Genomic DNA, 14,885 nt, shown 5'->3' with positions numbered 1-14,885 from the left:
AACTTCAGCAGTTATCAACACATGGCCAATCCAGTCTCATCTTTACCACCCACTCCCCTCCCATCCTCAGCTGGATTATTTTGAAGCAAATCATATTATTATTTTTTTTTTTTTTTGCGGTACGCGGGCCTCTCACTGTTGCGGCCTCTCCCATTGCGGAGCACAGGCTCCGGACGCGCAGGCTCAGCGGCCATGGCTCACGGGCCCAGCCGCTCCGCGGCACGTGGGATCTTCCTGGACCAGGACACGAACCTGTGTCCCCTGCATCGGCAGGCAGATTCTCAACCACTGCGCCACCAGGGAAGCCCTTGAAGCAAATCATATTATTTTGTTCATAATTATTTTAGTATTAAAACTAGTTTTTTAAGTGGGGACAGAGTTGGACGACTCATCAAGATAGTATATAGTACTTCCATCATTTTCTTGCCTTTTTCCCTGAGAGAGCTCTATCTAGTTACCATTTGATTTCTCACTGTAAAAAATTGAAGTTGTAAAAAAAAAAAAAAAAAAAAAAATTGAAGTTGTTAAGGCAGTAAGGCCTAGACTATAAAACAATCTGGACTGGGGGGCTAAGTCTATACCTTTACTCATGAGAGTCAGGTGTTTGACCCCCAAGTTTAGTTCTGGAAAGGTACTTCATGAAGGCTCTTACCGTGTACTCATCATGCAGACATTTCTTGCATGACATTGTAGGCACGTATCTGAGCCAGGTTGGTTGTCCTCACCAGACACCCTGTTTGGTTGGCATTCTTTGTGTGATTTATCCTTCACTTCCTGTCCCAGTTTGTGCCATCCCTGGTTTATGTGTCACTCCAAAGAACAACACCCCATGGACTGTCCAGATTCTTCCTTCATCCTCTGTTTCAAAGCACCCGAATTTGAATGTTCTATCACATAATAACCCAAGCGGTGCAACCTGATCTATGTGCTCAGAGGAGGCAGAAATCTTTGATTTATGGAAAACACAATGCTCTTTTGTTCCTATAGGAGAAAAGCTGTAAAGAAACTATCCAGGACTTGAAGCCCAGAGCTTTTGTCCTTCCCTTGCAAAAGGGCCACATCAAGTAATACCAGAGACAGGTTTCATAAAAGAATTTGGTTTTGTGACTAGAACTTTGAACAGAGAATAAATAGAGCAGGGAACCTTGGTGGTTTAAAAAATTATATTCATGACTTCTGTAGCTAAATGAATTCAACCAGTTCACTATAAGTTTTCTAGGAAGCAGCTGGAGACAGAAGCCAAAAGACAGCTGGAGTACATTTTTGTCAGCTTTTGGGTAAAATTTCTAATGAGATATTAGCAACAATTAAGATTCCCCAAATGGAATTACCCAGTCTTTTATAGAAGGCAGAATTACTGAAAATATTCAACAGTAAAAGTGCTCATTAATGTTGATTTTGTTTTTCCAATTTTTCTCCTTTGTTGTTTTCGGGGGGATAAACAGTGGAATTCGAACTCCGAAGGGAAATCAAGAGGCTCCAGGAATACAGGACAGCAGGCATTACCAATTTTTGTAGTAAGTATGCTTAAGCTACACACTAAATCAGAGGGCAAGTCTTGCAAGCACATAGAGGGTGTCTCTGTTTGAGGTGCCTTGGAGTTTTTTTTTTTAAACAAGCTTTCACATTTCAGAATGTGTTTTCAATCTTTCCCATAAAGTTTCACCTATTTAATCCTTATAAAATACCATTATATGGATTATCTGAGGTGAAATAAAAGTTAGGACACAGAGAAAAGAGAGATGCTGTTTTAGATTTAGGATTCCGTTGTGGCCTCTGAAAAAAAGGATTTTGTATTCCAGTTTTTAGCCTCAGCCTTTTTAAATTTAGTGATGCATAGTCTGATCATTCTTATTAAGGGAGCTTCAACTGGTTCTAGGCGCTTTCATCCCAGTTACTTGAGGTAGTGATAATTATATTCATAGCAGTAACAGTTTACCATGCACCAGGCCCTACCCTGTGCACTTCACCTGGATCGTGTCATTTAATTCTTGTAACAAACTTATTGTTATTTTCATTTAATGGAGAGACTAAAGTTTAAAGTGATTAAGGAGCTAGTTGTAGTAGAGCCAGGTCATAAGGGAAGGTAGTGTGTGTTAGTAGTTAAGAGCTGAGGTCTAGACTTGGACAGCTTGAGTTTGAATTCTGGTTGTTCTTTCACCAGATCTATAATTCTGTTCATTTCAATTTTCCAAGTCTCTTAGAGTTAGTATGAAGATTAAATTAGAGGGACTTCCCTGGTGGTCCAGCGGTTAAGACTCCGTGCTCCCAATGCAGGGCACCCGGGTTCGATCCCAGGTCAGGGAACTAGATCCCACATGCCACAACTAAAGATCCCACGTGCCACAACTAAGACCCGGTGCAGCCAAACAAATAAATTAAATAAATTTTTTTTTTAAAAGATTAAGTTAGAGATAATGCATGAAAACATAGCACAGTACCTGGCACACAGTAAATCCTCAGTAAATGGCAGTTTCTGTCATTTTGTTGTTATTGTTGGAATGATCTTCGGCATTTCCTCCTTCTTGCTGTTGGTTGAAAGCTATCACCCACTGCTCACAAGAAGTAGCCCTGTGGGTATAAGTTCAGCCTACTGTAATGGCTCTTTATTTCTAACAATGGAAACAGTTTACAAAATGAAATTTTATGTGGGGCACTAATCCATAGATAAGATAAAAGTAGAACTACTTTGGTTGAAGTCTGATGGTTCAGGTCATGTGTGGAGCACAGGACCACTGGTATGTGCTGGTGCCCTTGCTCTTCCCCGTAATCCCTGAGATATTTTCATGGTATCCTGGGCCTCTGTGGAACACTGTTTGAAACCCACTGGTGTGATATTTTGGATCCTATATACATTTGTAACATGTAGAAAACACTATGCAACTGTTTATCAAGATGCGTATAAAGACTCTGATACCAGGTTTGGGTTACCTGATACTGGTTACCTCTGGGAAAGAGGGGAAAGGAATGGTACTGGTCAATGAGGATTTATTTTTATTTGTAATTCTAACTGGTTTTTAAGGAAGAGTGTATGTGTATAGCACTTGTGTGACTTGGAAAAATATATGGATAGAAAAATACAGAACAGGAAGTAAATATGACAGTGTTAAAAGTTACTTTTAGGGGATGGAAATATGAGGGACTCCTTGTAATTTTCTGTTTTGGGGATTTTTCCCCAAAATGTCTTAAAGGTAGAAAAGGAATAAAAATATTTTTATTTCTTATCAAAAAAGGGATTTCAAACTAGGGGAAATGACTTTGCTCTTAGAAAAATGTGGAAGCAGTTTTGCAAAGGAAATTTTAGAATGACTGGGAATTCCCTGGTGGTCCAGTGGTTAGGACTCGGCGCTTTCACTGCGTGGGCCTGGAGTTCAGTCCCTGGTTGGGGAACTAAGATCCCACAAGCCTTGCGGCACGGCCAAAAAAATTTTTAAATTAAAGATTAAAAAAGATGAAGTTTGCTGATGAGTTAGGAAACCCTTCGGTTAGTTCTGCTGCATTGTCATTGTAGTCGCAGTGTTTTTTAATACCTCCAGGTGCCAGAACCTATGATCACCTCAAGAAGACTCGAGAAGAGGAACGTCTCAAACGCACTATGCTCTCGGAGGTTCTCCAGTACATCCAGGACAGTAGCGCCTGCCAGCAGTGGCTCCGCCGGCAGGCTGACATGTGAGGAATTACTCCAGGGGGAAGGAGCAACCTCTTGGAGGATTTGGCCTTTACCTGTATTTTCAGAGAATTCTGTGGGCACCCTATCCTACATGGCAGGGCAGTAATAATTGGGTGACTAGAAGAATTCAGAAAATTTTAGCAGGCAGTCTCAGAAACAGTACCACACTGGGCTTCCCTGGTGGCGCAGTGGTTGAGAGTCCGCCTGCTGATGCAGGGGACACGGGTTCGTGCCCCGGTCTGGGAAGATCCCACATGCCGCCGAGCGGCTGGGCCCGTGAGCCATGGCCGCTGAGCCTGCGCGTCCGGAGCCTGTGCTCCGCAACAGGAGAGGCCACAACAGTGAGAGGCCTGCGTACTGCAAAAAAAAAAAAAAAAGGAAACAGTACCATACTGACAGTTTTGAGAAACATAACTGGCCTCCTAGAATCCTACTTTGCTACTTTGACCTTATTTTTTTTAATTAGTAAATTCCCTCCCCATGCTTTCTTTCTCCCTCTGTTTCTATTGGTATGATTTTCATTGGAGAATCATGTTCCTCTCCTTACCCCATGAATGGTCTTTGTGATGTGCCAGGCCAAGAACTCTTCTTAACAAATCCAAGCAATTTCCTTCTCTGGAACAGATTTCCTTTCCTAGGTAGTACAGTTGGGATATCCTATAAAACATAATACAGTCTGTCTCATTACTTCTCTTCAAAGTAACTGACCTGATAAGTGTCACCCAGTCTCACATGGGCTTTTGGAAATGGCTCTCTTTGATGTGATGTAAGTTTAAATTCCTCTTCTTCTTTGTAGTGATTCTGGCCTGAGTCCTTCCGTACCAATGGCTTCGAATTCAGGTAATTATTTTTTAGGCTGGAGAGGTCTTGATTGTGAAGTTTTCATTCTAGGGGTTATGGTAACCCAGCAATCCCTTCAGCCTGTGTGGGAGCTGGGTGCTTAGGCAGAGGAATGATAATTAAGTGTTATCCCAATTTATAAACATAAGCAAGTTTTTAGAATATTCATGGCCAAACAGGACTTTCCTCAGGTTCGGAGTACAAAGACAGGGGAAGAAAGAACTCCAGACAGGTGTTTTCTCTATTTTACCAATGTTCATGGGCAGTTAGTTTACTATGACGCTTTCTACCACAAACTTTGAGATTTGTCTCATAGGGGATAATTAGAGGCTTTGTATCCTATATGAGCAAAGAAACATGTTCCTTGCCAGAAAAGCAAGACTTTCTTTATAAGTTGGAGACTTCAGGTATTTCTGTTTCTTATCTCTTTGGGTATTTCGTCTTTTGAGGTTAGTTTACAGAGTAAGATTAAGCCATATGCTATCTGGTAATCCTTGGTTCTTGGTAATCAGTGAATGGTAGTTTGGGGTGGTATTAGCTGTAGAACTGTGGTCCAAGATCATGGTGTTTCTTTGCCTGTTTTCTTGGTTATCATTCACCCCTGCTCCATATGGTAGAGTAGCCACTTCCCCTGGTCAGAACATACAGGCTGCTCCACTGATTACAGATTGGACTTGGCAAAAAGATGACCCACTTGCAGTTTTACCATTTTTTGGAAGCTTGGAACAACAGACCTTGTGATCCCATTCATAATCTCTCAGATTCAGGATCTAGACAGGGCTCAGAAAAGGCGACTTTATGGATGATAATTTTTTTTTCATTTATTCCTGTGTTTCAAGTAACAATTTCTTAATATTTAAAGGAGAAAAGAGTGTCTTTTAGGGAATAGCCAAGACAGTTAAATCCAAGTTTTTAAGTTTCTTACATCCAACCCCTCCCCAATCTAAATACAGAAATACAAATAACTTAATATTGGCTAATTAAAATGAATGAATGGACGTGACCAAGCTCCTCTGGTATTTGTGTTTTCTGAACCATTCACACTTGCTCTTTGCTGCGTCCTAGGTGGGCATTTGCCTTCCTCACGCCCTGTGTTTAGGTTGAGGCGACCCCTTACTCCTCTTCATGCTCTGAGTTGCTCCTAAAGTAGTGCAGAGCTGGAAGCCTGGATCCCTGATGGTAACCCAGCCTCTGGGAACTTTGCTGAGGCACCAAATGACTGTAGTCTCCCTTTTTGAGCATTTAGGGTATGGCTAGGCCTGTCAGTTATGGAGAAGTCCTCATCCCCTTTGTTGATATTACAGAGAAGTCGGTTTTGTAGTACAGCAGGCTGCAACAGTCCATCCCCTTTCTCTCCACCACCTAAACCGGCAACCCCCATGAAATGTAACGTATTGCTCTGAATTTTCTTTTGTTTAACGCAGTCCATTCATTCAAGTATACATTCAAAACAAAACCAAAAGGTTTTGCACATCAGGCTTCCTATCCTGGGCAGTGACCTCGTGCTTGGGTTTCTTTCTCAGGTATGTGAGTTCACCTCAGCCTCTACTTTGCCATAGAGTGGCTCATTCCTCTGTTCAGATCTTTCAGGTAAACACGGCTACTTTGGAAGGAACAGATATTCCCTCACGTAATAAATAAGGGCCTTTTGCTGGCCTGACACTCTGCCTTTGATCTCAAGGTGAATGGTACGTGGTTAATTACCATGTTTGCCTTGCGCTGCCGGCAGAGTGGCAAGGGTTAGGGAGTGTCTCTCGCGCAGAGTTGTTATTTCCATTCGTCAGCTGTCAAGGCAGGCAGCGTATGACCTTTCTTAACTGGACGACATCTGGGCTGTAGATTTTAGAATCTCCTACTGGCTTAGGAAGAATAGCCATATTTGACACTGAGGTATGTGTGATTATATGTGTATCTTATCAGAGCAGAGGGCACATGGCTTACCGTTTTTATTTTCAAGTGAACATTGGGATACCTGTGTTGCCAGATAAACTGAGGCCTGAGGAGTATATATACAGCTGTGCATAGTAATCTTGTACCTAACTGGCCTGACTGTGGTGAACTTTGTTATACACTTTACACCTGAGGGACTGTCACTCTTACAAAATATATGCCTTTTTCTGTCTATATCTGTAGGTAGACGAAGTGCACCACCCTTGAACCTCACTGGCCTCCCTGGCACAGAGAAGTTGAACGAAAAAGAAAAGGAGGTAACAAAAAGAAGGGGAGCTGGTTAGAAGAAAGAGAGTAGGGGCTGGTTATTCATTGAGTTGTCATTAAAAACATGTTATAGGATCAAACCCGTTTTGCTCTGTTCATGTCACACGTGTGCATGTAACAGCTCTAGTCCATCCCAGAGGTCTAGGTGCTAAAGAGCTGACCTCAGCAGGTCTCAAGGACTCCTTTCCTTATCACCCAGCCACCATTCATCTCCTGAGAGAAGAACACATGAGATGTAAATCTAAATAATAGCAACTATCATTTATTGAGCATTTACCATGTACTAGATACTGTACTGTGCTTTATGTCAGTGAATTTAATTTTTTTCAAACTTAAAATAACTGGTATATGAAAATGATTATTTCCTATTAGAGTGGGCATTTTCAGAAGTTCTACTGTTATTCCAACAATATGACCATCACTTAAAAGATTTTTGAATTGTCTCCATAGTATGTGTATAAGCATAAAAGAGGAATTCATCATCATATATAGTCACAAATTAATTTTGATTAAAAAAGCCATGACCTACTTTTCTCTTACATTGTAATCACCGGATGTGTCTTCTTCATATTACTTTTGGCCGTTTCTAAACTTTAAATCCAGCCTCAAAATGGTCATCATCAAGCATTTTCAAAAGAATGTGCCGCAGCTCTCAAGTCCATTCCAAGAGAGGATCCTCTTTTGTTCCTCGTGTGCTCCTTTCACGGTTCCCGAGATCAGTGTCTTCAGCTGCCACTCTGTATCAGTAATTCAGGTCAGACAGTAAGGAAAAGTCATGGAGTAGGCGCTAGTATTAGTCTTTTATTTTACCCGGTAGGAACAGTAAAGATTAGTTTGGGAGTAGAAGGAGGTGTATGTTATATCCAAGTATTGCTGAAGAAGTATTGCCATTCTGAATCAAGGGTGGAATGGCCTGGAGTTTCAAGCAGTTTTTATCCTTACCCACAAAGTGGTAACCTCAGGCTGTTCATTTCTGGATAGTGGCAGGTGAACTGGAATCGAGCCAGGTTTCTAGATTTTTAGCAGTTAAAGCGACCTCTTAGCAAGGTCTCTATATCTCTTCTCCCTCCAGAGTAGGAAATGTAATCACAAAATCAGGGACTAAAGATTTATGCCGATACTAAAAATAATGCGATTCATACTTGGGAACCCAAGTATCAGCAGCCTCACCCGCACGGTGCCCTGTGGCTCCTCCCTGACCGGCTGAGCTGGAAGGTGCCGGGCCTCTACTCCACACCGCTCCTCAGGACACAGACTTGTATCCCTGACAAAGCCAGGTGAGCCAGCCGATAGGTGCTGGAGCTCTCCCGGCATCACACTCTGCCTTTTTCTGTCTGTCTTTAGAGAGTATTCTCTCCAAAGAAAAGACAAACTGGTATGTGATCTAGCCACCAGCAGCTCCTATAAATAGTTGGAGGTTGATGTCACTCTTTAAATTTTATTTTGGCTATACCTGCTGGATTAAATTATGAGAATGACAGATGTTAATGTTTATTAAATTTGCCATGTCTTGCAGCTCTGTCAGATGGTGAGATTGGTCCCAGGAGCCTATTTAGAATACAAATCTGCTCTATTGAACGAATGTAACAAGCAAGGAGGCTTGAGACTGGCACAGGCAAGAGCACTCATCAAGATAGACGTGAACAAAACCCGGAAAATCTATGATTTCCTCATCCGAGAAGGACACATCACTAAAGCCTGAGGCTCTCCGGGCCTGGTGGGCCAAAGGGCAGTACGGGCATTGTGGAGTTTTGTTTTTGAGCTGAATTCTCCTGGTAAAAAGAGGGGAAGAACAAAGGAAACCTTAAGTTGCATTAATGTCTACTTTCTTCTCCACCCGGCTTTAAAATACTCCTGTTGTTGGTGCTGTGCTGCAGAGTTACGTGCTAGATAAGCTATTATTAATTGTGTGTGGGCGTTCATTCCTAACACCTCTTGTAACTAAAACAGGAACCATAGTACCTCACATCACAGTGTTGGTAGAAATAGAACTAAACCAGTCTTCAGTCCCAGGAGTCCAGCTCAGATCCTTGTACTTACTTGGGAGGTTGGTTTTCTGATTATCTGTTTTGCCTTCAAACATTACAGACAGATTTAAAATAAAGAGGTTATAGAGAGAGAAAGCTTTCTCTTTCTGTCTGAGGATTCTTTTAAGCTGACAACTTATGTTTATGAGCAAAGAGAAGGAAAATCTCCCCATGATGGTCTTGTCCCAAACTGCATCTTCAACTTTAATGTCTGGCTTTGTAAGTTGAAGTCTGGCTGTCTAATCTGCAGTAGACTTTTGAGGAGGTGGCACTGGATATAAAATGTCTCTTATTTTTAGAATTAATGGATTAAAAATGTTTTGCTACTTACTTTGTGGGTGTGTCAAATATTCTGGTAACTAAAGCACACTTAGGGGGTTGGATGCACGCCTCATCACGCTGCATTGTCTCTGCTAACATGTGTGTCCTGGGCTCACCCTATTCTAACCCTTGGCTTCCCTGGATACCAGACCCCTGAGGATGGAGGTGATGCAGTTAACCTCAGTGTTGCTTAGATTAAGACCTGAACCCTAATTTCTCAATGGTGAAAGGCTAGCCTACAATAAGAGCTACTTGTAAAACAAAAGGAAAGCCTTTTCATATATGGAACTCACTAGATATGAGGGTGAGTGACCCCACCACATCTGAAACTTGGTCCTCAAATCTTTCTGCACAATAAGAAGCCAAACTCAGAGTCAGGGTTTTTCCCTTTTCTGTTAGAAGCAAAGTTATATAGAAATACTTCAGAATCTGCACAAATTACCTCCAGTAGCTGACTGATTTCTTTAATTCTTTCAACATTCAAAATATCTAATTCAAATATTATACACTTTGTTGGAAGTATCTGCTCAAACTTCTTGACTGCTGAAAATATGCATGCAGTTTGCTAATAGACTTCATCTAGGGGATAACAAATGAAAAGGAAACTCGTAGGATCTGAGGGAAATAGAATAAAGGATTTCAGTGTTTCAAAAGGGCGGCTTGTGGTTTTCTTGATATAGTCCTGTCTCTTAGAAAACGTATCCTACCACCAGCATCACCCTGAGTTGCTTATAAAGGGGTTGCCTCTTATCCTTGGAAGGCAAGTCCTGTTCTAAAAGTGCATTAGACATCTGTGTCAGGTGATGTCTGCTGTAGTCTGAGGAGTCCTTGCTCTTGATTAAGGAAGGCTTCCTGGGAGAGGTGCACTTCTGAGGCAATGATAAGACGGAGATGAGAGAAATAAAATGGCAGATGGAAGTGGGAGACTGTTCCAGACGTAGTAGGTGGAGGGTGAGAGTAAGGAAAACAGTGCCAAGAGATTTAGCTGGCTAGTACACAAGGAGCAGCTGCGGTGCTTAGGGCTGGGAGGATGGCGGATGGCAGGACAGTCTGATAGAAGCCCTGGAACAAGTTGAAGTCTGAAAAACTGACTGGCGAATCCGTAGACTGGATGAAGAAAGTGGCATTGTTGAAAAGAGTGACAGAAAAATAAGGCTATAATTTCAAATGACTGGATTTTAGAAAGGAGGATTACTATGGTTTTGGTAAGCCCAACTTCACAAAATTTAAGACCTAGAATCCTAGTGGGTTTCTCAAAGATCAAGCCATAATTTTGGGTGAGGAGTACTCTTGAAAGGCGTCGTTAGAAAAGCACTTGCTGACGTTTGATGTCGATCACTAGCTTAGTACATTATTTCCTTCCATCTTCTTGTCACCAAAGGAAGGCCCTTCTTGTTACTAAAATTCCAGAGCTAGCAAGGACGTTCCAAAGAATATTCCGTCCTTCCCCTTTTCAGCTAGATGGGATTGGCCATAAACCAACTCCACTAATTTAGGTCCTTCTTGGTGCAGATCATCTCAGAAGAAAGAGAGTTTACTCTGAAACTCAACAACAATGAACTATGAAATAAAGATCTTTAACTGCTAGGAACCTTATTACAATTTAAAGGTTTCTGCTGGAATTTTTTTTTTTTTTTTTTTTTTTTTGCAGTATGCAGGCCTCTCACTGCTGTGGCCTCTCCCATTGCGGAGCACAGGCTCCGGACGCACAGGCCCAGTGGCCACGGCTCACGGGCCTAGCTGCTCCGCGGCATGTGGGATCTTCCCGGACCGGGGCACGAACCCATGTCCCCTGCATCAGCTGGCGGACTCTCAACCACTGCACCACCAGGGAAGCCCTCTGCTGGAATTTTATGCATATCGTCCTCCTCTGCCCTGGTGGGGAATAGAGAACAAATTACGTGTAATGACCCTTTCTTGGGCTTCCCTGGTGGCGCAGTGGTTAAGAATCTGCCTACCGATGCAGGGGACACAGGTTTGAGCCGTGGTCCAGGAAGATCCCACGTGCTGTGGAGCAGCTAAGCCCGTGCACCACAACTACTGAGCCTGAGCCCTAGACCCGCGAGCCACAACTACTGAAGCCCACACGCCTAGAGCCCGTGCTCCGCAACAAGAGAAACCACTGCAGTGAGAAGCCAGCGCACCGCAAGAAAGAGTAGCCCCTGCTCACCACAACTAGAGAAAAGCCCACGTGCAGCAACGAAGACCCAATGCAGCCATAAATAAATAAATAAGTAAATAAATTCATAATGATCCTTTCTTGTGCTCAAAGACCTCAACTGTCTCTGTTGAGACCAACTATTTATGATTTATCTCTTCTTGGGTTCCAGTTTTCATCCTTTTATTGTTTACAACTCCCCCCACCCTAACCCCCCTTTTTAAATCTGAACTTAGTTAATTAACCAGTCGCTGCTAAGTGATAACAAGTTTCCCAGTTTTGAGTATCGAGATCCTCAGCTTGTAGTTAGCGGGAAAGGGGAGAAGACCAATGACATTCATCAATAACAAAGTTCTAGTTGGGAAGTCATTCCAGCTGTAGGAAATATGTAGGTATGTGATAAGAACTAAAATGTCCAGTGTGATAAGTCAGAGGCCCAGACTACAAAGAGAAGCTTGGAAAAACTAATTCATATTTACTCCAAAACACTTTGACAGGTCTCTAGCCAGGAGAGCAGTACTGTGTTCTAAACAGCATTCTGGAATATTGCTCATTCATTTTTTTTTTTTAACATCCATATTGGAGTATAATTGCTTTACAATGGTGTGTTTGTTAGTTTCTGCTTTATAACAAAGTGTATCAGCTATACATATACATATATCCCCATATCTCCTCCCTCGTGCGTGTCCCTCCCACCCTCCCTATCCCACCCCTCTAGGTGGTCACAAAGCACTAAGCTGATCTCCCTGTGCTATGTGGCTGCTTCCCACTAGCTATCTATTTTACCTTTGGTAGTGTATATATGTCCATGCCACTCTCTCACTTCATCCCAGCTTCCCCTTCCCCCTCCCTGTGTCCTCAAGTCCATTCTCTACATCTGTGTCTTTATTCCTGTCCTGCCCCTAGGTTCTTCAGAACCTTTTTTTTTTTGAGATTCCATATATATGTGTTAGCATACGGTATTTGTTTTTCTCTTTCTGACTTACTTCATTCTGTATGACAGACTCTAGGTCCATCCACCTCACTACAAATAACTCAATTTCGTTTCTTTTTATGGCTGAGTAACATTCCATTGTATATATGTGCCACATCTTCTTTATCCATTCATCCGATGATGGACACAGGTTGCTTCCATCTCCTGGCTATTGTAAATAGAGCTGCAGTGAACACTGTGGTACATGACTCTTTTTGAATTATGGTTTTCTCAGGGTATATGCCCAGTAGTGGGATTGCTGGGTATATGGTAGTTCTATTTGTAGTTTTTTAAGGAACCTCCATACTGTTCTCCATAGTGGCTGTATCAATTTACATTCCCATCAACAGTGCAAGAGGGCTCCCTTTTCTCCACACCCTCTCCAGCATTTATTGTTTGTAGATTTTTTGATGACTTGCCCATTCATTTTTAAAGATGTCTTTATAGATACCTTCTAGATATACACTGTTATTGTTAACACAAAAAGCTTTTCCACAACTTACATGTACCTGGCTTTTTATTTGTTTGAATTTCTATTCCAGAGGTACTGATCTGGAAGCTTTGCTTTCCTTTCCATTGTGTTTAGCCAAATGTGGGTAACCTCTCTCCGATCTGTCAGAAAGGACCACCTCTGGTACAATGGGACACTGCTACATCTGTGGCCCTGTGTAGAAGAGGTAGTCCAGCTAAGATAAAGAATTTCCCTTCAATCAGGCACAATAACCAGCCCTCTTAGTGAAATGTAAGTGATATTGAGCAGGATCTCAGGGCGCAAGGAGAGTCAGAGCAGCCTGGTTAGAATAGTATTGGTCGTGCTGACAAATACTTGCTTTGGGAGAGAGAACAATAGTGAATAGCACTTAACTAGGGAATATTTTGGAACCTAAGTATCCACAAAATACGCATTGGCACTGAGTGTTCATTTGTATGCTGCTTTTGAGGGCTAGGGGGTGGGGACAGGTGAATCATTTCTGAGAAGCTTGGAAAGCCAGTTTATCTAATGGGAGGGAGTTCTTTTTCTATTCATTGTTTGCCTGCTGCCTTGGCTTCTACCAGTTGAGATGCACTGAGATTAACTGCTGTTTGATTTGACTGACCAGGCTTACAAGTTAAGAGACATAGGTATTTAAAGGAAGGATGAATGTCTTGAATCTGACATTAAAATTCCTTTGTTGGGCTTCCCTGGTGGCGCAGTGGTTGAGAGTCCGCCTGCCGATGCAGCGGACACGGGTTCGTGCCCCGGTCCGGGAAGATCCCACATGCCGCGGAGCGGCTGGGCCCGTGAGGCATGGCCACTGAGCCTGCGCGTCCGGAGCCTGTGCTCCGCAACGGGAGAGGTCACAACAGTGAGAGGCCCGTGTACCGCAAAAAAAGAAAAAAATTCCTTTGTCACTAGGAGTTACTTGCTTGGTATGCGTTGTGTGCTGGGCCCCCTTCCCAGTTAAGAGTAAGAATAAGGAAATTGAGATAAGAATGCAGAAAGGGACCATTAAAAGGTTTAAAACCCCAAATTGAAAGCTACAAAAAATTTGATTTGACAGATGCAGCCCTGAATATCGCCATACCTCCCCTTGCCTTTGAAAGCTCTAGTTAACCTTTGCCAGCCCAGATTTGTGTCTTTCAGGACTGGAGAGTTAAGTCTGATGCACTTATTTTCTACTTTGGAGCACAGGGGATGGATTTCTATCCCCTAATCAATTGGTTGAATTAATCTCACATTCTTAACCAAGCCACGTTTTTTTTTCAGCTTTCTCTGGTCTCCCCAGAGGTCTTATGTGGCAGAAAGCTTCCAGGTAGCTTGCTAATAATCTTGCCTTGGTCCAGAGTTACGTGGAACAGAAGTAGCATCTTAGGAAGTGTGGAAAGGAGAAGACCTCACAATTGTTTTAAGAAACCAACACTTTATTAATCAAAGCAAAAACGCTGAAATCACACTTCAGTGAACTGACAGCCAAGTGCCAACTCATGACACTTCCAATGCACCGCTCCCTCCCAGAGAGCTGTCTGCCAAGTACACTCCCTTTATCTGAATTGCTGGCAGTGACCTCTTTTCTCCCATTAAATGATAGATAGCTAACGATTTGGATCCCCTGCCCCTACCCTCCCCATTATCATAACATAAAATATATATTATTTTAAGAAATAAAAAAAATTATGGGACCTGCACTGTGAAGCTTAATTTTAATGTTCCCCTACAATATACCCTATCAGAAAACTGACTTTGAGTTGAGGCTGTCTGATGTTTTTACTTCGGTTTCCAATCTTAGGATGTTGTCTAAGATGAAGAAGGCAATTTTCAGGGTAATTTAATAGCTTTTCCCCAAAAATTATTGAAAAAGGGTGAAAAGTTCCAAAGTGCCATGAAGATACGAGCTCCCAAGTACCAGGAGCCTCAGAGATGGGGTGGGGGGACTGATAGGAACTTTCAGTAAAGGAAGAGAGGGCAGCAGTGTCCCAGCCCTTACCCCATGGGAACTTGCTTTGCTTTGGAGAGGTGGAACAGTTTTCCCACACAGTATCTTGTCTGGAGCCTCTTTTTAAGTAAAGTCAAGCTGCAGCAGAAAAAGCCACTCTACTGGGGCAGGAGCCAGAACCCTTATTTTTTGCCTAGAGGATGACACCTTGATATATTTTTACCAAAGGGCACTTATCTAAGCTCTAGCCACAGGGAGGTGACAG

General features: G+C 42.5%; 1 protein-coding gene across 1 annotated transcript in view; it reads left to right on the top strand.

The window, feature by feature from the left end:
- The window catches only part of TADA2A (transcriptional adaptor 2A), a 47,256-nt gene extending 38,186 nt beyond the window's left edge, over nucleotides 1-9,070 (top strand). Inside the window, exons 12-16 of the mRNA XM_082860118.1 lie at nucleotides 1,446-1,517; nucleotides 3,537-3,669; nucleotides 4,467-4,510; nucleotides 6,644-6,717; nucleotides 8,244-9,070. Coding sequence (XP_082716244.1) covers nucleotides 1,446-1,517; nucleotides 3,537-3,669; nucleotides 4,467-4,510; nucleotides 6,644-6,717; nucleotides 8,244-8,429 — 509 coding nt within the window. The 3' untranslated portion in view covers nucleotides 8,430-9,070. The remainder of the gene's footprint in view (nucleotides 1-1,445; nucleotides 1,518-3,536; nucleotides 3,670-4,466; nucleotides 4,511-6,643; nucleotides 6,718-8,243) is intronic.
- Nucleotides 9,071-14,885: the final 5,815 nt, after the last annotated feature.

The sequence above is a fragment of the Leucopleurus acutus genome (genome assembly GCF_964270905.1).
Source record: "Leucopleurus acutus genome assembly, chromosome: 19".
In the NCBI taxonomy this organism is placed as follows: Eukaryota; Metazoa; Chordata; class Mammalia; order Artiodactyla; family Delphinidae; genus Leucopleurus; species Leucopleurus acutus.
This window is presented reverse-complemented; position numbering and strand designations above follow the sequence as displayed.